We start from the raw sequence: 20,822 nt of genomic DNA on the forward strand, positions 1-20,822 counted from the left end.
CCCTGAACATCAGTCCCTTAGAGGGAGCTGAAGAAACCTCTCCAGAACTCCAAGTCAGAATCCAACTCCAAAGTTTCTTAGACTTTTAATTGGTCCCAGTGAGGGACATGACTGAGAAAGTGTCCCCAGGCCCCAGGCAGAGCAGAGAACTGCAGGCAATGACGACAGGTGGGGACAAAGAGAAGCCACGTCTTGGTGCCCTGGGGCACAGCAAGGTCCATGCCACTAAGGGCTAGGAGGAGACACCTTGTCCTGAAGCACTGGGGCCTCCTGGCACAGCCCCAGCCAGGCTGGGCACTGTCAGCCCCTTGTCCTGCCCTCAGCATCCCCCCCTAGCCCACATCCCAGTGGCCTCAAGGATCTGCTGGAAGGAGTCCCTGGGGAGCCTTGGCCAGGAATGGCCCTGGGGGCTCCTGAATGCTCCCTGCAGGTACTGCAGGTTTTTCAAAGGACTTTGGGTTTGGCTTTTGCCTTGGAGTCTCTGAGAGGTTTGTGCAATCATGGCCTCCAATTATCTACTAAAGTCCCTGGAGAGGCTTTGTCAGTAACAACACTCAGTGGGGCTCATTAATGCTTCAAGGTACTTCAGTTATTTTAAGGTACTTGGTGTTGCCCTTTGGATACAGACTCTGTGAGAGGTTTGTGCAATCATGGCCCCAATTATCTATTTTAATGAGTCCCTTGAGAGCTTTGTACTGACATTCAGTGGGGCTTATTAATGCTTTGAGGTACTCAAGGTTTTAAGGTACTTTGGATTTTTCTTTCTCCACTCTCCATCTCTGAGAGGTTTTTGTGCCATCCTGGCCTCCAATTCTCTCCTGCAAGGAGTCCATGAGGAGCCTGTGTTGGAGAGGGACCTCAGTGGGACCCATTCATGCTTTGAGACACTTTGGGTCTTTCCTCTGACTTTGACTCCTGGAAAGGTTTGTGCAATCTCCTCTCAGGCCCTGAGGTTCAAGGGCTCAGCTTGAAATGCACCTCAGAACTCATTAGGATCAGGCAAGTCCTGTCAAACCATGGCTCTGCCTTGATTTCCCTCTGGTCTGGAGCAGTTCATCAGGAAGATTTCCTTTTACAGTTACAGAGAAATGTTTCAATGAGCTTCTAAGAAATATGTAATCCTATTTTAAAGACCGTATTTTATTACTTTTCTCTTTTGAGAAGAGGTAATTGCAGCATTCTGTTCCTGATATTGCTGTAGTGCTGCTCCTAAGGAGGTCTGGCCATGTCAGAAGAGTTATACATTGGAACTGGAGTCCATTGTGGACAGCCATGCCTCAGATTCCCCAACCCCATGTGAGACATGATTTTCACTTTCAATATTTTCAATGGTTTATTAAGTCCTTATCAAAATACAACAGAAGGTTCTTGATTTAATATCTTTTCAAATACAACAGAAGACTGAATAAAGAAAAGAATACAGTGCCGGAAGCAAAGAATTCAGTCACCATGTGCTCATCTACAAAATGGATGCTCTGTCTTTTACACCTCTAGCCCCTCCCAAAGTCTTGTCAATCAACTCCTTTTTCTCTGTCTAGTGGTGGAGATCACTGTCTTACACCTTGATTGGAGGTTCAGGTGCTGCCATAGTAACAAGCCAACCCTCCCAAATGCCCCAACTACTGAGGCCATCCTGTGATAAAAATGCAAGGGGGAGGGGAAGGATAACTATACATCTACAGAACTTCTCTTAACGTATATTTAATATTCACCCCTTAACTGTGAGAGTCAACCATAGAATTACTCATCTATAACAAACCTCCTTTTCTTTTTGTAGAAGTCATTTTGCACGAACAATTTAAGTAAAAAAATTTTCTCTCTCTCTTGAATTAGTCACACCAGCATCTGTTAATGTGGCCAAGGACAGTGGGAACAGGAGAAAAAAATCTCAGGTTTTCCTTAGACATGTTTATTTGGAATGCACAAAATGGCATCCCAGAGGTCCAGTCTGGCTTTGACTCCCATCTACTGTGCCTATGTGGCTGCTCTCCGTAGTCAGTGTATTTTAGGGGTCAGTACAGAGGCCAACTCAGTCCTGCCCTCCAGTCCCTGTTGAATTAAAAGACAACTGAGGAATTATAGAGGTCTGGTATGGCCTTTTGTCCCTACCTTACCATGCCTATGGGGTTGTTACCCACAGCAGGGGTATGGAGCCTTCTTGGTAGCAAACAAAGGGGCCAACCCAGTCTTGTTTCCCTTCTTTTGTCTTATTTTCTTAAAGAAGCTGTCCCATTACCTTTTACAGTCCCTTGTGTATTCCCCTCAACAAATGCTGGTATTTCTCATCCATTAAAACAGGAAGAGTTCTCAAGCTGGTTGGTGGAAGCTTGACTCCACTTTTTGGGTGTCTTGGTGTTTTTCTGGTTGTCTTTCAGTCTCTGCTTGAGAGTCAATCTTGTTTCACGTGGCCTGGATGTTACAGTCCACTTTATGTGCTCTTCTACTGGGCCTTTGACTCTGTTGCCATGAATCCATCCCTGCTCTGCAGTTGGCATGGCCGATTCGGTGGTGAGCGGTTCCTGAAAGGGACCTTCCCACTGGGGAGTTAGAGGCTGATCTCCCTGTTGCTTGATCATCACCCAATCCCCAGGATTAATATTATGGATTCTGCAATCCAGGCTGGTAGATTAAGTAATTGCCCCTTTATGTCTTAGCCCTTCTAAGGGTTGTGCTATGGACATAACAAATTTCTTGGCATTGGTTTCCCCTTCCTCATAGGTGGCAACCTTCTGGGGTGAGGTCTGGAAGGGAAACCCAAACATCATTTCATAGGGTGACACCCCCAGATCTGACTGGGATTGGGTTCTAATTCTTAATAATTCTTAATAATTCTTAATAATTCTTAATAAGGCCAAAGGGAGACATTTTATCCATGACACTTGGGTTTCAATCATTAGCTTAACTAGAGCTCTTTTAAGAGTTTGATTCATTCTCTCAACCTGACCAGAACTCTGTGGATGCCATGGAGTGTGTAATTCCCATTTTACTCCCAGGGCCTGAACAACTTTCTGCAATATCTTTAATGTGAAATGAGTTCCCCAGTCTGAATCAATCCTGTTTGCCATCCCATATCAGGGAATGATTGATTCTAGAAGTGTTTTACTCACAACATTGGCATTGGCTTTCACAGTGGGTACCACCTCTACCCAATGAGGCATGTGATCTACTATCAGTGGCAAAAATTTCCACCATTGTACCTGGGGAAGCTCAGTAAAGTCTACCTGGATGTTTTGGAAGGGCTCTAAGGCTAGTTGTCACCCTCTTCTGGGTGTTTTCCTCATGATTTTCTTATTCGCGTGTTGGCATATCACACACCCTCCAGTTACTTGCTTAGCTATTCTGAAAATTCCTTTGCATCCCAAATCCCTTAGAAATTGATCATTTAGCGCTTGTGTACCCGAATGTGTTGTTCCATGTATGCCTTCTAGCATTTTCCTGGCCAGGAGTTTATTCAACATTTGCCTTCCATCTGCTAATCTCCACTTCTCTTTTTTATCTTTCTTGGCTCCTCTTTTAAGGAGTTCTTCCTCTTCTGTCCCACTGAATACAGGGACTTTTTGCATTTCTCTCATGGGTGTTAATACTATTATTAGTGTTTTTGTCTCTGATTCAATTGCATTTTTAGCCTCTAGATCAGCCTAATTGTTCCCTCGCTCCTCCTGAGTTGCCCCTTTTTTATGCCCTTTAACATACACCACTGCTACTTACTCTGGTAATTGAAAGGTTTCTAACTCTTCTAAAAGAAATTTTTTGTGAATCAATCCCTTTCCCTTTGAGTTTAATAGCCCCCTCTCTTCCCAAATTTTTCCAAATATATGCACTATTCCAAAAGTGTATTTTCAGTCTGTATATATTGTTCTTTTTTTCTGTGCTAATATATCCAGAGCTTGTTTTAGGGCATACAACTCAATGCCTGGTCTGACCAGTTGGAAAGTAACTTTATCTTTTCTATGGCTACCAACCCTTCCTGCACTATAGTGTACCCCAATACCCTGTGCCCCATTATTACCTGTGAAGATCCATCCATGTACAATTGTTTTTCACTTTGGAGTGGTTGATCTGTTACATCCTCTCTTACTCTAGTTTGACAGTTTATAACCTCTAGGCAATTATGTATTAGTGCCTCATCTGGTTCTCCATACAAAAACGGGGCAGGGTTGAGTTGGTTACTGACAATTAGCTCTAAAACATTATCTATAAAGATGGCTTCATACTTTAGCATTTGAGAATCAGTGAGCCATTTCTCAGGATACTCGTTACTGAGTCTGGGACATATACCTTCAATTTTCAATTAAATGGTTAATTTTTTGCTTTCTGCTATGAGTAGGGAAGTCACTGCTGCACCTGAATGCAGGTTGGCCACCCCTGGCTGACAGGCTCTAGTAATTTTGATAAATAGGTCACTGGTTTCCTGGATCCTCCTCAGTCCTAGGCTAACACTTCATGTGTTACCTCTTTTTCTATATCCACAGACAGATAGAAGGGTTTGTCTAAGGCAGGAAGACTCAGGGCTGGTGCACTGACTAATTTTTGCTTCACAGCTTCAAACGTTTGTTCATTGTCTTTTTCCCACCTAATCTCTCCAATTAACTTTTCACACAAGAACCAGATGGCCTGCGTGTATCCTCCAATCCATAGCCTACAATATCCCAACAGGCCTAAAAACCTTTTGACTTCTTTCTTAGTTTTTGGCCGTGGGAGTGAGACTATTCCTGTAATTCTCTCAGGGTTCAGCCCCCAGCTCCCTTGACAAATCATATGTCCTGGATATTTCACTTCCCTTTCTACAAATTCAAGTTTCCCTTTTGATACCTGAAGTCCTTGGTGCCCCAGAAAATTTAACAACACTATGGTGGATTCCCAAACTTCTTTTTCTTCCCATCCTGAGAGAAGCAAATAATTTACATATTGGATGAGCTTTATCTCAGGTTTAATGGAGAAGAGTTGTGTTACTTCTCCTAGGGCTTGACCAAAGAGGTTTGGTATAGTAGGAGGCCTAGTAAAATATCTGTATTGCATTTGAATATCTGTATATAGGCCTTGCCCCGATAAGCCCCAGTTGTTCTTGATGGGCTGCAGCTGCGATGTCCTTAATTGGGCTGCAGCTGTAGCTAGTGAAGAAAACTGGGATAAAAGGGGCGGGGCTTGGCCAGTCAGGGAGAGCCTGGAAAGAGCCCTGACTGAGAAGCAGCAACAAGAAGGAGGTGAAGTCTGTGATGTGAAGAACTGCCCCCAAGAAATATCACTGAGAAGGTACGAGACTTCAGAAATATGTTTGTGACAATATGGGACTTTAGAAATATGAAATACAACAAGATAACAACAGTTTGGGGACTGAGAAAACCCTTGGAGTAACCCAATCCGCTGAAGCTGTTCCTTTCTCCCAGAATCGGGGTCCTCCCAATCAAAAGCAAATATAACCCACTTTCCTCTGCCAGTGGGTATGCCCAAAAAGCATCTTTTAGATCTATCACACTAAACCACTGGGATGTTACTGAGGAGTGTATAGGGATTAGGCCCTACTGGGTACTGATTCACTGTTCTTTTGTTCACTTCTCTCCAATCTTAGACAAGCCTGTAAGTCCCATCTGACTACTTTACTGGTAATATGGGTGTATTATGGGGGGACATACATTGTTCTAAGATCCTGTCCTCAAGTAGGTCCTGGATCAGTGGCTGCAGTCCCCATCTCCCCTCCAGGGAGAGTGGATATTGTCATAGCTGAACTGGATGGTTCTCATTAACTATTTTTATTACTATAGCTTTCATGTTCAATTTACCTCAGTTTTTTGGTTTTGCCCAAATCATCTCTTGAATTTTCTCCTCGATTTCTTCCCTTAATTGGAGAAGCTTAACTACCATTTTCCCTTTCTCTGGGAGCACTCCAGAGAATGTCAAAATGCACCTGTAAATCCTGTCCTAATAAATTGCATCCTGCTTCTGGAACTAATAGAACATCCCCAATTCCCATTTTATTTGTTCCTCCAAACTTTGTTTGCTGTATAACTGAGGCTTTGAAACTTTCCCCTTGTTAATGTTTGAAAAAACAGGTGTCAGCTAATGAAGGCAGGAGCCTCCCCTGAAATGGAAAATGTAAGCCCTCTTCCCTCCACATTGTTATAATTTTGAAATAAAGGGGGCTCTCAGGCACAGATATGGGAGCAGGAAATAACAGTTCTTTATTAGGGAAGAAAATTAAACAAATAAACAATGCAGTACATTGGAAAAACATTGACAGAGTCACAACTCAACCTGACACCCTGTGGGTCAGGGTGTTGGCGGCAGTCCAATTGGAAATGTGGCTGCAACCCTCCTGCAGTGTCAGGTGTGGTTCTGTTGGAGCAGGTGGTCCTGTAGAAAAGGATGTATTCTTCCTCTGAAAATCCAGTGGAAGAAGAGACAACTGCTGTTCCTCTGGGGAATCCAGTGGAGAAAGCTGTTCTGGTATTCCAGAATCTCCAGATTATATCTGGGTAGCAATGCTTGGCTCCTCCCTCTGGGCTCACATCTCATAATGGGATGCTGTAGTTCTTATCAGTCATGCAGTGACATTCAATAGCCCATTATAAGCAGATGTCCAGTCAGAGAGAAGGAAAACTGCCCACTTGACAAGACAACTGCCATAGAGATGGCAATAGAGTACATCTTGCCTTGCAATCTGGAACAACCCCAGAGCCATGTGCCTATCTCTGCTGGTTATGTGATGAGGCCTCCAAATCCCATCTTGGGAGATTTTTGGTTCCTCTCGAAGGACTGTGAAAATGGAAAAATGTGGTCAAAGGCATTTTCTCCCAAATCTTGCAGTGACAGGCTCAATATTTCTAAATTGAATGAGGGTAGATTTACCTTTGTTAGAAAGAGGAAATATTTTATAATTATGAGAGTGGCATAAAATGGCAACCGTTTTTCCAGAGAAGTGGATTCCCCATCCCAGGAATTGTCCAAGAGCAGGAGCTTTGTGCAGCACTGCCCATTGAAACCCTCTCATCTCCAGTGACAGAATTCCTGCATTGTGGGTTCTCTGATGTGCTGGGTGCCCTCACAAGGCTTCTGGCCAGAATGTCTGCTGAGGGCAGCCAGGCTGCTGCTGGGGCAGTGACCTCACAGCCATCACCATGGCAGCCCTGTCCCCTGGGCCTGGCTCTGCCCTTTCCTCTGCCCCTGCCTTGGCTCTGCTGCCATGAAGAGCTTTGTCATTAATATCTTGTCCCTGAGGTGCTGGGGCCAATGGCTTCCCAGTCAGGCTCCTGGAGCAGAAGTGGCTTTTCAGAGCCCAGCCAGGAATGAGCCCTGAGGCAGCAGCTCTGCAGTGGTGGCCACCAGGTCGGGCTGCCAAGGGAGGCTTCTGGCCATGGCCTGCAAGCAGCTGCTGCTGCCAAGGTGCCTTTGGTGCCTCAGGCGCTCCCTGGCACAGCTCTCAGCACGGCACTCTGCCCTTGTGCCCGAGCCCTTCCCTGTGCTGGGGCTGGCCTGGGGCTTTTCCTGCAGTGGGACCTGCCCTGCTGATGGCACAGGAAAGGCAGTTCCTGCTGGAGCAGGAGGGTCTGCCTGCAATGGGCTCCAACAACTCCAGCAAGGCCCTGTTGACTTCAACATTTCTTCTCTGGAAAGAATATTCTAATTGTTAGAGCTCCAATGCTGTGGAGGAAATAACGCTGATCAAGATCTTTCTGTCTAAGCATGATCAGAATTTCTAGAAATCTGTCTGGTATACCATCATTAATCCTGTGGGACAAGTTCAATTCCCCCTGTCCAATCTTTTGCACCTTTGTCAATGTCTGGGGCTGGGATTGGATCCAGCCACTCCCAGTCTCCTCTCTGAGATGGAATTTTAGAAGTCATGGGGTTCTGGAGGGTTTTGTGGGTTCTATGGTGGCTGCTGTGTGCCATTTCTCCACCCCATGACTCAGCAGGAATTTCTCCAAGGAAGAAACAAAGCTTTTGCCTGAAGCTCCCACTGTGCCCATGACAGGAACCCCTGTGAGTGTCTGGGACATCCTGGCCCTTTGGCAGCCTGGGGACTCCTGGGATGTCACCGTGGAGCCCCCGTGAGTGCCTGTGACAGATCGGTGCCTTTGCAGCACAAGGTCGCCTGGGATGTCACCATGGAATGGCTGTGACTGCCTCTGAGCACAGGGCTCTTTACCATCCCCAGAAAGCTCTGGGAGGTCTCCATGGAGCCCCTGTCTCTGTGTGTGACATTCCAGCTCTGGAAAAGGCTGGAGACTCTTGGAATGTCCCCATGTGTTGCTATAGGACACAAAAGAACACAAGCGCACACTGCTGTTCTCATGGTGAAAAAAAAAGGAAGTTTATTTTCTGACTCCAACATTTATAGTTTCCCAAGAGTGACAGTGGATTGGAGGGTGAGTGCCACCTCTCCAATGACACTGGACAAACTAAGAATCCATCAACTTTCTCCTCCTCCATAAAGGAATGCAAAACAATGAGTTGTTTACAGCAAGTGTGTGAGAAAGTTCGCTACAAGAATGTCAATATCTTAGAAAGTCTTAAAAAATCAGGGAACCTCCCATGGAACCCTTCTGAGTGCCTGTGGCAACTCAGTTCTTAACAGGCACCCATCACCAGAACCCATTGCTCTGGACAGTTTCCATGACAAACCTCCCCAGCCCCCTGGACAGTTTCCATGACAACCCTCCCCAGCCCCCTGTTGCTCTGGACAGTTTCTATGGCAACCCTCCCCAACCCCCTGTTGTTATGGTCAGTTTCCATGGCAACAACCACCAGCCCCCTGTTGCTATAGTCAGTTTCCATGGCAACAATCACCAGGCCCCTGTTGCTATGCTCAGTCTCTCAGCAGCTCCATGGAGACCCCATGCCAGGGGTGGTTGCCATGGACACCAGCTCAGGCCTGCAGCCACAGCCCGTTGCCATGGCAACCATTGGCAGCCCCATCCCCAGGCTCATGGGATCCCAGAACCACAGAATTGGCTGAGCTGGGAGGGAGCCATCAGTATCCTCCAGTCCAACTGCTGGCCCTGCACAGGACACCCCAACAATGCCAGCCTGGGCCTGGCAGCGCTGCCCAAACACTGCTGGAGCTCAGAGAGCCCTGGAGCTGGGACCCTTCCCTGGGGAGCCTGGGCAGGGCCCCAGCAGCCTCTGAGCAAAAACCTTTTCCTGACATCCAACCGGATCCTGCCCCGACTCAGCTGCAGCCGTTCCCTCCACTCCTGTCCCTGGGCACCAGAGGGAAGAGGTTCCCACAGCCCCAGCCAGGGACCCGCTCCCAAGGCTGTTGCCATGGCCACCAGGACTGGGACCAGCTGGGATGCTCGGTTTCAATGGGCCGGGGTTCAGGAATGGGATTCCGCAATTTCTTGCTCTTCTTAAACCGCGCTGCCCTCGCTGCCCTTCCACTTCCCATGGAAAGCACAAAAGGCAAAGATCCTAAGCTGGGATAAGAACCATTTATTGGGAACAGCAATGAGATAAGGAACAAACAGGAACAAAAACAATATTGATAACAGAAGCAATAAGTAAAACTATAAAACTATTTGCAGAGAAAACTAAAACATCAACAATTGGCTCTTCACGGCAATGTATTTCCTCCTGTCTGCAAAGCACACCCTTCTCCCTGGGGTGAGAAAGAGTCTCTTTCCTGCCCCTGGCAATGACCTGAGGTAGGAGTGAATGTAATGACAGGGCCATAGCCAGACCCTCATGTTCTTTCATCCCACATCATGTCATTGGCAGGGGCAGGAAAAGGGACAGGTGTCTTCCTAGCATGGATCACAGGGAACATGGATCACCAGGGTTCTTTCCAATATGGGTCCTCCAATGAGGGATGAAGCTGGAGCTGGGCATGAAGCTCTTCTGCTGTTGGGGCACTGACAGAACGTCCCTTACCAGTGCTTCCATTGGTGACTGGTCAAGTCAGAGCTCTGGGTGAAACTCTTCCCACACTGGGGACACTCGAAGGGCCTCTTCCCTGTGTGGATGCGCTGGTGCCTGATGAGGGTGATCTTATGCTTGAATCCCTTCCCACAGTCAGGGCAGCAGAAGGGCCTCCCCTCTGTGTGAATCTGCTCATGGAGACGGAGATTTGAGCTGGTCTGAAACCTCTTCCCACACGTGGGGCACTCGTAGGGCCTCTCCCCAGTGTGGATGCGCTGGTGGATGATGAGATGGGACTTGCGCTTGAAGCCCTTCCCACACTCAGGGCAGCAGAAAGGCCTCTCCCCAGTGTGAATGAGCTGGTGCCTGAGGAGATCGGAGCTGTTCCGAAAGCTCTTCTGGCACTGGGGACACTCGTAGGGCCTCTCCCCGGTGTGGATGCGTTGGTGGGTCACAAGGGTGGACCTGTAACTGAAGCCCTTCCCACATTCCCCACACTCGTAGGCCCATTCCCTGGTGTGGATCATCTGGTGGCTGATCAGGGTGCTGCTCTGCTTGAAGCTCTTCCCACACTCTGAGCACTTGTGGGGATTCTCCCCATCATGAAGCTGTTCACGAACCACCAGCTCTGTGCTCTGGCTGAAGCTTTGTCCACCTTCCTGGCTCAGGGTGGGTCTTTCCTGCTCAGCGCACCCTGGGCTGGGTTTTGAGCCCCTCTTCCTGTGGAATCTCCGGGGATTATCCTCCTCATTGAATTCCTGGGCCATGGAGCTGCTCAAAACGGCCTCCTCCTCCAGGTTCTGCCGTGGGGATTTGTCCTCCCTGGTCTCCATCCTCAGCTCCTTCTCTGGGGGAGGAAGGACAAGGAGAGGATGGGATTTGCCCCCATGCCAGAGGGAAATGGAAGGAGATCCCCACAGCACATCCCTGGAAGGACGGCATTGGCACCAGGGTTGTCCTGCAGCCAGGGGCCGTGCTGGGCTGGGAGATGGAGCAGGAGAGAGGGGGAAAGGGGCACTCACTTCCTCCTCACCTGCCTGGGTGTCCTGGGGCATCTTCCTCTTCCTTGCAGTCTCTCCCTCCATCTGGCTAAGTTTTAGGAATGGGAAATTCTGTTTTGGGAGGAAAACAAGAAATGAGCACACTAAATTTTGTAGCGAATTGAAGGCAAACCAGGGGGAGAGTCTAAGTCAGAATTCCAGTTCAAAAACAAAACTAGGATCAAGGCAATGATACAGAAACACTGCCTTAAACTGACAGAGTCGGGATATAACCTGACACCCTGTTGGTCAGGGTGGTGGCTGCAGTCGTGTTGGAGTGATGAACGTGATTCTGTCCAAGAAGTGATGCTGTAGAAGAATCTGGTCTTCCTCTGAAGGTCCACTGGTGGTTCTGGAGCTCTTGTCCTCTGGGAATCCAGTAGGCAAGGTGCTGCTGGTGTTGCCAGCCTCAGCTTATATCCAGGTAGGAATTCTTGGATCCTCCCCCTGGGCGGAGCATCCCACAATGGGATGATGGAATTTTATCAGTCCTGCAGTGACACTCAATGGCCCATTCACAGATGATATCTCCCCTGGAGGGCATTATCAGGGGTGAGTCATGGAAGAGATAAAGAACACTGCCCCACCTGCTTATAGCAGTTGATGAACATGGGGATTGAAAACATGCATTTGGTTACATCTTGCATTGCAACCTGAAACAGTGGGGTAATCCCTGCTCAGGGAGTGAACACCACCCCCCTTACCCAAACTGGCTCAGGTGTAAAACCCCCACCCCGGGAAGGCCACACACACAGGGGACAATGTCACAGTTGGCCCTGCTCCAGGTGAGGCCTCTGTCCCTGTAACTCCCTTACTCTCCCCCCTTTTCTCTTTCTTTCTAACTCTCTCTCTACCTCACATTTACTGTTCAATAAAATCCACCTTGGATTTGGTCTTGTTAGTATCTTAATTGGGGCAGAGGAATCTCTCCAACAATTTTCTTAAGCAGATTGTGACATTAGTTTGCCATAGTGGGTTCAGAGCACTGTTGTCTGACCCCAAGTGCCTTTGACAAGAGCATGGTTCCCTCCTCTGAGGAGGTTATGGTTCTCTCTGGAGGAACTCTTGGAAACTTGGACACAGCTTCCTCTGAGCACCTTATGGGAGAACTGATGAGGAAAATGGCTGTTAGAGGTGGCCAGTGAAAAAGAAAATATTTTGTTGTCCTTCCTTGAAAAGTTTGTTAAAATCACTGGAGAAAAGGGAGCAAATGTTACCAGCGAGACTGACAAGGTTCATTCACCCCATGGTGAGGAACACAAGGCTCCTTAAAGTCCAACAAAAAGCGCAATTCAAGTAGCTAATTCCCAAATAACTCTGGAATTCACAGGCTTGGGTTCTTTGCCAAATGTGAGAATCATTATTCTCTTCATCCCTGTCACCTTCGTGACAACTACACAGAGTTTCCCCTTCCTTTTATTAATCTGTATTGGGCCTAATTTCCACTTTTCTTTTATTGGAACCTGCCAGCAGCTGAGCTGGAGCTGTGCAGGAACCAATGAAACCTGGAATTGCCAGAGAATTTCTTCTATTGTCAGTTTATTCCTGTTTGGGATTTGTTTGCATTTCCATCACATGTGACTCTCGGGAAAATCAAATATTCATCAAAGTATTTTATGTAGGATTAAGTTTGATTTATGCCTAGTTTATTTTGTCCAGTGCCATGGGGATGCTCAAGGGGTCTCTGTGCCTCTTGCCCTGGGGGACGCTCAGGAGGAATTTGTTACGATTGTCCCTGTCCCTGTCACCCTAGCCCATGCCCTGGGAGTGTCCTTGTCCCTGTCACCCCAGTCCATTCCCCAGGGGGTCTCCATCATTCTCACCCCAGGAAATGCCTGGGGGGTCTCCCTCCCTCTCACCCTGTGCCAGGGGGTGCTCGGGGCAGTCTCTGTCCCTCTCAGCCCAGGGGATGCTCAAAGGTCTCTGTCCCCTCACCCTGGGGGATGCTCGGGGGGTCTCCATCCCTCTGGCCTCAGGCAATGCCTGTGCAGGGCTGGGGACCAGGGGCTCTGTGTCCCTCTCTCCGCTGAGGGTGCTCGGGGCTGGGGGGGCTCTCCGACCTTCTCACACCTGGGGAGGCCGGGGGGATCTCTGTCCCTCTCAGCCCTGCTGTGACCCCACCCAAACATCATTGGAGTCGGAGGGACGGAGACACCCCCAAACCCCCAGAACGGCAGAACCTGGGATTTGGTTTGGGGCTAAGGATTTAGGAAGGGGCTGGAATTGGGGCTTGGCTTGGAGTTGAGGCTGAGATTTGGATTAGAGCTGGGATTGGGGTTAAGGCTAGACATGGGATTGGCTTTAGGGCTGGGGTTGTGATTGAGTCAGGGGCTAAACAAGTTTGGCACTGGGATGAGAATAAATACAGAACTGTGAGTGTGTCTAAACATGGAGTGAGATTGAGACCAGGATCAGGGTCAGGTTTGGGACTGAGCTCACCCAGCGTGGGACAGGGGGGATGTCACTGCGGGATGTCCCTGGCATTGTCCCAGCCCTCCTCAGGCACCTCCACACAGGGGGGGCAGCTGGGTGCTCCAAGATCCAGGTGCTCCCACTCTCCCACCTCAATATGAGGTGAGCATTCCCTGAGGGCAGCCCTGACTTTGACCCTTGGGGCTCTGATATCAGCTGTCACATCCCTGTGGGAGCAGCTACAGACAGGAGGAGAGATTTCCCCCCCACCTAATTCAAGTGGAAAGATGAAGCCCAGCTGCCCTTTTCTTCTGGTGCCTCCTCCTCTCCTTTTGGCAAGGATGTCAAACTCACCAGAAGCAGGAAAATCCCCATTCCCTGTGTCCTGGAAGGCTCGGGAATGCCCCTCTGGGATCCATGGCACACACTCCCAGGGGCTGGAATTCCAGTTCCCTGCCAGGAAAAGATGTTCCTGCCCTGGAAGGAAAAGCTCTCAAGAAGGAGCCAAAAGCCAAGTGGAGCAAGATCCTACAGTGATGTTTCACTGCCAGCCTTCATATCTTCACCCATGGTTGTTGTCGGTCCTGGATTGGGAATTAAATCAGGGCAGGGTCTTTGGTGGGAGCTGCCCTGGGTCAAGGGAGATGCTGAGAGAGAAACAGAGCAGGCAAAGAAAGGTAGGAGAGAAAGGAAGGCACAAACACAATCAGCTGAGAAGGTGGCACTCTGAAAACAAACCAGAACTGACTGAAAAGAAATATGTCAGAACAAAATAATTTTGCACAATTCATTTACTATCAAAACACAATTTCTTCCCATTCTCACAAACCTCTTGCCATTGTCATTCAGCAGAGCTATCAGAAAATTCTTCACTCTGAGTGGATGTTCCAGGCTGCAGCTACAAGGAAACAGGGAATGGGAATTTTCCTGCTCCTGGGGAGTTTGACATCCTCAGCTGAGGAGAGGAGGAGGCACCAGAAGAAAAGGGCAGCTGGGCTTTTTCCATCCACAAGTTCAGCCCTTCTGGGGCTTTGGGCGTCTCTCTGTCCCTCTGACCCCAATGATGTTTGGGTGGGGTCACAGCAGGGCTGAGAGGGACAGAGACCCCCCCCGGCCTGCCCAGGTGTGAGAAGGTCAGAGAGTCCCCCCAGCCCCGAGCACCCTCAGCGGAGAGAGGGACACAGAGCCCCTGGTCCCCAGCCCTGCACAGGCATTGCCTGAGGCCAGAGGGATGGAGACCCCCCGAGCATCCCCCAGGGTGAGGGGACAGAGACCCCTGAGCATCCCCTGGGCTGAGAGGGACAGAGACTGCCCCGAGCACCCCCTGGCACATGGGTGAGAGGGAGGGAGACCCCCCAGGCATTTCCTGGGGTGAGAATGATGGAGACCCCCTGGGGAATGGCCTGGGGTGATAGGGACTGGGACAAAACCCCTAGGGAATGGTCTGGGACAGGGTAAAACCTCCCGAAGCACACCCCAGAGTGAGAGGCACAGAGGCTCCTCGATCAACCCTGGGCACTGGACAAAGTAATGTTGTTTCTTGTCAGAAATCAAAATTAATCCTAGATAAAATGCCTTGAATTTGCTTTTCCCACAAGTCACTTGTGATGGAAATGCAAACAAATCCCAAAATTTTATAAAATTACAATAGAAGCTATTTTGTGGCAAATCCAAATTCCATTGGTCCTGCACAGCTCCAGCTCAGCTGCTGGCATATTCTGATGAAAGAAACGTTGAAATTAGGCCCAATACGGATTATGAAAAGGAAGGGGAAGCTCTGTGTAGCTGTCACAAAGGTGACAGGGACAAAGAGAAAAATTATTCAAATATTTGGCAAAGCCTCCAGCCTTTGAAAGAGAGTGACAGGGACAGAGACCTCACCTGGGGCAGGGCAAGTGTGTGACATTGTCCCATGTGTTTGTGGCCTTCCTGGGGTGGGGGTTTTACACCTGAGCCAGTTTGGGTAAGATGGGTGGTGTTCACTCCCTGAGCAGGATTACCCCGCTGTTTCAGGTTGCAATGTAAGATGTAACCAAATGCATGTTTTCAATCCCCATGTTCATCAACTGCTATAAGCAGGTGGGGCAGTGTTCTTTATCTCTTCCATGACTCACACCTGATAACGCCCTCCAGGGGAGATATCTTCTGTGAATGGGCCATTGAGTGTCACTGCAGGACTGATAAAATTCCATCATCCCATTGTGGGATGCTCCACCCAGGGGGAGGATCCAAGAATTCCTACCTGGATATAAGCTGAGGCTTGCAGCAGCTTGCCTACTGGGTTCCCAGAGGACAAGAGCTCCAGAACCACCACTGGACCTTCAGAGGAAGACCAGACCCTTCTACAGCATCACTTCTTGGACAGAATCATGTTCATCACTCCAACAGGACTGCAGCCACCGTTTAATGGGACTGCAGCCACCACCCTGACCAACAGGGTGTCAGGTTATATTCTGACTCTGTCAGTTTAAGGCAGTGTTTCTGTATCATTGCCTTGATCCTAATTTTGTTTTTGAATTGGAATTCTGACTTAGACTCTCCCCCTGGTTTGCCTTCAATCTGGTACAAAATTTAGTGTGCTCATTTCTTGTTTTCCTCCCAAAACAGAATTTCCCATTCCTAAAACTTAGCCAGATGGAGGGAGAGACTGCAAGGAAGAGGAAGATGCCCCAGGACACCCAGGCAGGTGAGGAGGAAGTGAGTGCCCCTTTCCCCCTCTCTCCTGCTCCATCTCCCAGCCCAGCACGGCCCCTGGCGCAGGACAACCCTGGTGCCAATGCCGTCCTTCCAGGGATGCACTGAGGGGATCTCCTTCCCCTTCCCTCTGGCACGGAGGCAAATCCCATCCTCTCCTTGTCCTTCCTCCCCCAGAGAAGGAGCTGAGGATGGAGACCAAGAAGGACACATCCCCACGGCAGAACCTTGTGGAAGAGGCCGTTTTGAGCAGGGCCACGGTGCAGAATTGCAACTGGGAGGAAATGCGTCAGAGATTCCACAGGAGTAGGGGCTGCAAACCCAGCCCAGTGTGCTCTGAGGAGGAAAGACCCACCCTGAGCCAGGAAGGTGGACAGAGCTTCAGCCAGAGCTCAGAGCTGGTGGTCCATGAGCAGCTTCATGATCGGGAGAAGCCCCACAAGTGCTCAGAGTGTGGGAAGAGCTTCAGGCACAGCAGCACCCTGATCAGCCACCAGATGACCCACACTGGGGAATGGCCCTACAAGTGTGGGGAGTGTGTGAAGGGCTTCAGCTGCAGCTCCGCCCTCATCACCCACCAACGCATCCACATTGGGGAGAGGCCCTACGAGTGTCCCCAGTGTCAGAAAAAGTTTCAGACCAAGTCCAGTCTCCTCTAGCGCCAGCAGATTCACACTGGGGAGAGGCCTAACGTGAGTAAGGAATGTGGGATGAGCTTTAGCCAGAACTCTAACCTGATCTCCCACCAGAAGACCCACACCAGGGAACAGCCCTATGAATGTGGGGAATGTGGGAAAAGCTTCAGGCAGAACTCTAACCTGATCTCCCACCAGAAGACCCACACCAGGGAACAGCCCTATGAATGTGGGGAATGTGGGAAGAGCTTCAGGTAGAAGTCTCTCTTGAGCTGCCACCAGAGGATCCACACTGGGGAAAGACCATAAAAGTGTGGGGAATGTGGGATGACCTTTAGTAGGAGGCCTCAACTGATCATCCACCAAATGACCACATGGGGAGAAGCCCTACAAGTGCCCTGAGTGTCAGAAGAAGTTTCACACCAGTTCTCATCTCCTCCAGCACCAATGGATTCACACAGATGAGAAACCCTTCCGCTGCCCTGACTGCGGGAAGGGCTTCAAGCACAACTCCACCCTCATCACCCACCGGCGCATCCACACTGGGAAGAGGCCCTGTGAGTGTCCCCAATGTGGGAAGAGCTTCTCCAGCAGCTCTCACTTGACCAGACACGAACGGAGTCACCAGTAAAAGAAACCCTGCCCATGCCCCAACTGCAGGAAGACTTTCATGCCCAGCTCCAGCTTTATCCCCCATGGGAGAACCCACATTGGGAAGAGCCCTGGTGATCCATGTTCCCTGTGATCCATGCTGGGAAGACACCTGTACCTTTTCTTGCCCCTGCCAATGTGTGATGTGGGATGGAAGAACATGAGGGTCTGGCTATGGCCCTGTCATTACATTTACTCCCACCTCAGGCCATTGCCAGGGGCAGGAAAGGGACTCTCTCTCTCCCTGAGGAGAAGGGTGAAATTTCCAGGCTTGGGAAATTGTGGCCAGGAATACCCAGTGAGTTATGTTTAGTTTTCCCTGTAAACAGTTTTATTTATCCCTTCTGTTATCAATATTGTTTTTGTTCCTGTTTGTTCCTTATCTCGTTGGTGTTTCCACTAAATTGTTCTTATGCCAGCCCAGAATCTTTGCCTTTTTTGCTTTCCATGGGAGACGGGAGGGCAGCGAAGGCAGGGCGGTTTTAGTGGGGGCAGGAAATTGCGGAATCCCATTCCTGAACCCCGGCCCGTTGACACCGAGCATCCCAGCTGGTCCCAGCCCTGGTGGCCATGGCAACAGCCTTGGGAGCGGGTCCCTGGCTGGGGCTGTGGGAACCTCTTCCCTCTGGTGCCCAGGGACAGGAGTGGAGGGAACGGCTGCAGCTGAGTCGGGGCAGGCTCAGGTTGGATGTCAGGAAAAGGTTTTTGCTCAGAGGCTGCTGGGGCCCTGCCCAGGCTCCCCAGGGAAGGGTCCCAGCTCCAGGGCTCTCGGAGCTGCAGCAGTGTTTGGACAGCGCTGCCAGGCCCAGGCAGGCATTGTTGGGGTGTCCTGTGCAGGGCCAGCAGTTGGACTGGAAGATCCTGATGGGTCCCTCCCAGCTCAGCCAATTCTGTGGTTCTGGGATCCCGTGAGCCTGGGGATGGGGCTGCCAATGGTTGCCATGGCAACGGGCTGTGGCTGCAGGCCTGAGCTGGTGTCCATGGCAACCACCCCTGGCATGGGGTCTCCATGGAGAAGAACAACTCTGCAGACATCAAGGTCAGTGCAGAAGGAGGGGCAGGAGGTGCTCCAGGCACTGGAGACCCAGGCACCCTGCAGGAGAGCCATGGAGAGAGGGGCCCTGCTCCCAGGCTGGAGCAGCCTGTCCCTGGAGGAATGCATCCCCTGGAAGAGTGACCCATGCTGCAGCAGTTTGGGAAGGACTGTTGTCCCTGGCATGGACTCACACTGCAGCAGTTTGCAGAGGGCTGTTGCCCCTGAAATGGACTCACACGTGAGAAGCTCCTGCACAACTGTCTCCCTTGGGAGGGACCCACGGTGCAGCAGGGGAACCACTCCTTTCCCTGAGCAGGGGCAGAGGCCATGGGTGATGAACTGACCATAACCCCCATTCCCTGTCTCCCTGCACTGCTGAGGTGGGAGGCAGAGCTGGAAGGAGGGAGGTGAGGGGCTTATTTTATTTCCCCTTTTGCTGCTCTGACCTTGTTAGTAATAAATGATTTTCATATCTTTAAGCTAAGCCTGTTTTCCCAGGACAGTATTTGATGAGTGATCTCGCCCAGTCCTTATCTCAACCCACGAACCCTTTATTAAATTTTCTTTGTCCAGCTGCAGAGGGGAGTGAGTGAGCAGCCCACATGGATGCCTGGCATTTGGCCTGGGTCAGTCCACGACACCTTGGTACCACAGGGTCTCAATGGACCCTTGGCTCTATGGAGTCTCTTTGGTTCCACCAGGCCCTGCAGGGCCACTTAATTCAACAAGGGCCCAAAGTTTCCCAGTGGTCTCCAGGATTCCATGAGGGCCTGCAATGTCAAAATGGACCTTTGGATCCTTGGGGGACACAGTGTCACAATGGGCTCTTTTGGTCCTACAGCTTCACAATGGCCCCTCGGTTCCATGTGTCCTGCACTGTTCCATGAATCCTTAGTTCCATGGGGTCCTCTAGGGTCACAACGGTCTCCTTGGTTTCATGGTGCCACAGTTGCCATAATTTCCATGGTATCACAACAGCCCTTGGATCCCAAGAGGCCCCAGAGTGTGACAATGGTCCCTTGCTTCCATGATGCCCTGTAGTGTCACAATGGTGCCCATGATTCCATCAGGCCCTGCAGTGTCACCGTGGACAGTTGGTTCAGTGACACTCCACACTGTCACCGTGGCCCCTTCATTCCACAGAGCCCCACTGTGTCACTGTGGTCTCTTTGCTTTCAAGGCTCAGAAGTGCCAGAATGACCCTTTGGTTCCATCAGGCCTTGAAGTTTCAAAATGGTGTCCAGGGTTTCATGAGTACCCCCTGTGTCACAAGAGACTCTTGGTTCCCTGAAGTTCTTCAGTGTCACAATTGACTCCTTGGTTCCATGAAGCCCTGCTGTGTCACAATGCCCATGGTTCCATGAGTGTCCATGGTGTCACCACGGTCTCCTTGGATCCCCAGTATCACCATGGTCTCCTTGGCACCATCCAGGCCTTGTAACAAGAGACAGGGAGCCATTTTGTGCCTTAGATGAAAAGCTGCAGCACTCATGGTTGTGAGGCTGTGTCCCTGATTAGAAACAAAAACCACCTGAATCTGAACACGAAATATCATCTCAAGTACCTTCAATACCAGCCTCGACAGAGGTAGAAAATACAAACAGGGATTCCCCAGTAAATCAAAAACAGGGACCATATTTGGAATGCAGCCAAATGCATTCAAGTGCATTCAAATGCACTCGATATGATGGGGAGGTGATAATCCCCTATTCCAAGAGTGAACTTAGGAAGGGCTGACTATTGAAGGAACTACAGAGAACCACAATATAAGAAACGCAGGTGGCAAAGGTAATTCTGGGATAGGGAGACCAGAAAGCAAGAGCAGATGAAGCAGTGCAGTTGCCACCAAGAAGATCACGTTCACATGCTGTGGGCAGCAACCCCATCAGGCCGTGCCACCATCCCCTGGTACAAGAGGGGTTACGATGGTTCGTTTCACTGATCTCAGGGTGCAAAGACACACAGCAGGGGACTTTCAGTATTAACCAAAACAAATGCACCTTTTATGGAGTGCCCACAGCAGATGCAACACAAGGATTAGAAAGGAGATGAAGGATAGAGAGACAGAGAAAAGGAAGGGGGGAATAGCTGCCAACAGAGAGATGAAATCCTCGTGGTCGGGCCAATAGATCCGTCTGGTCACATCGGAGAGAGTCTCAAAGTCTTTGGTTAACTCAGGGCTCTTTTATAATCCACCGCCAAGAGGGGAGGAGGACGGCACATGGAGGGAACAGTGGAGCATAAATCCATTGGGAGCAGGTACAGACAGTCCAGTTCTGAACAGCACAAACCGGTGCCAGCAGTGAGCGGGGCCCGTGGTTTCAGGACTGGTTCCTATGGGAAACATCCCGCTTCCCATGGCAGACATCCCGCTCCAGTCAGGCCAGCACCCCTGGGTTAGAATTTGAAGGGTCTCAGTCTCAGTCCTTGGGGAGGGCTTCAATCTCCGTCCTTGACGGCAGCTGTGAGGCAGATGAGGGATCTTTGGACCATCTC

At 50.0% G+C, this 20,822-nt stretch overlaps 1 protein-coding gene across 1 annotated transcript in view; it reads right to left on the minus strand.

Moving 5' to 3' along the window:
• Positions 1-9,914: 9,914 nt before the first annotated feature.
• Positions 9,915-20,822, minus strand: part of LOC134433877 (zinc finger protein OZF-like) — a gene marked incomplete at its 3' end in the record, with an annotated part of 163,448 nt that continues 152,540 nt past the window's right edge. Inside the window, exon 4 of the mRNA XM_063182578.1 lies at positions 9,915-10,464. Within this exon, the coding sequence (XP_063038648.1) occupies positions 9,915-10,464 (550 nt within the window). The remainder of the gene's footprint in view (positions 10,465-20,822) is intronic.

The sequence above is a fragment of the Melospiza melodia genome, unplaced genomic scaffold (genome assembly GCF_035770615.1).
Source record: "Melospiza melodia melodia isolate bMelMel2 unplaced genomic scaffold, bMelMel2.pri scaffold_28, whole genome shotgun sequence".
NCBI lineage: Eukaryota > Metazoa > Chordata > Aves > Passeriformes > Passerellidae > Melospiza > Melospiza melodia.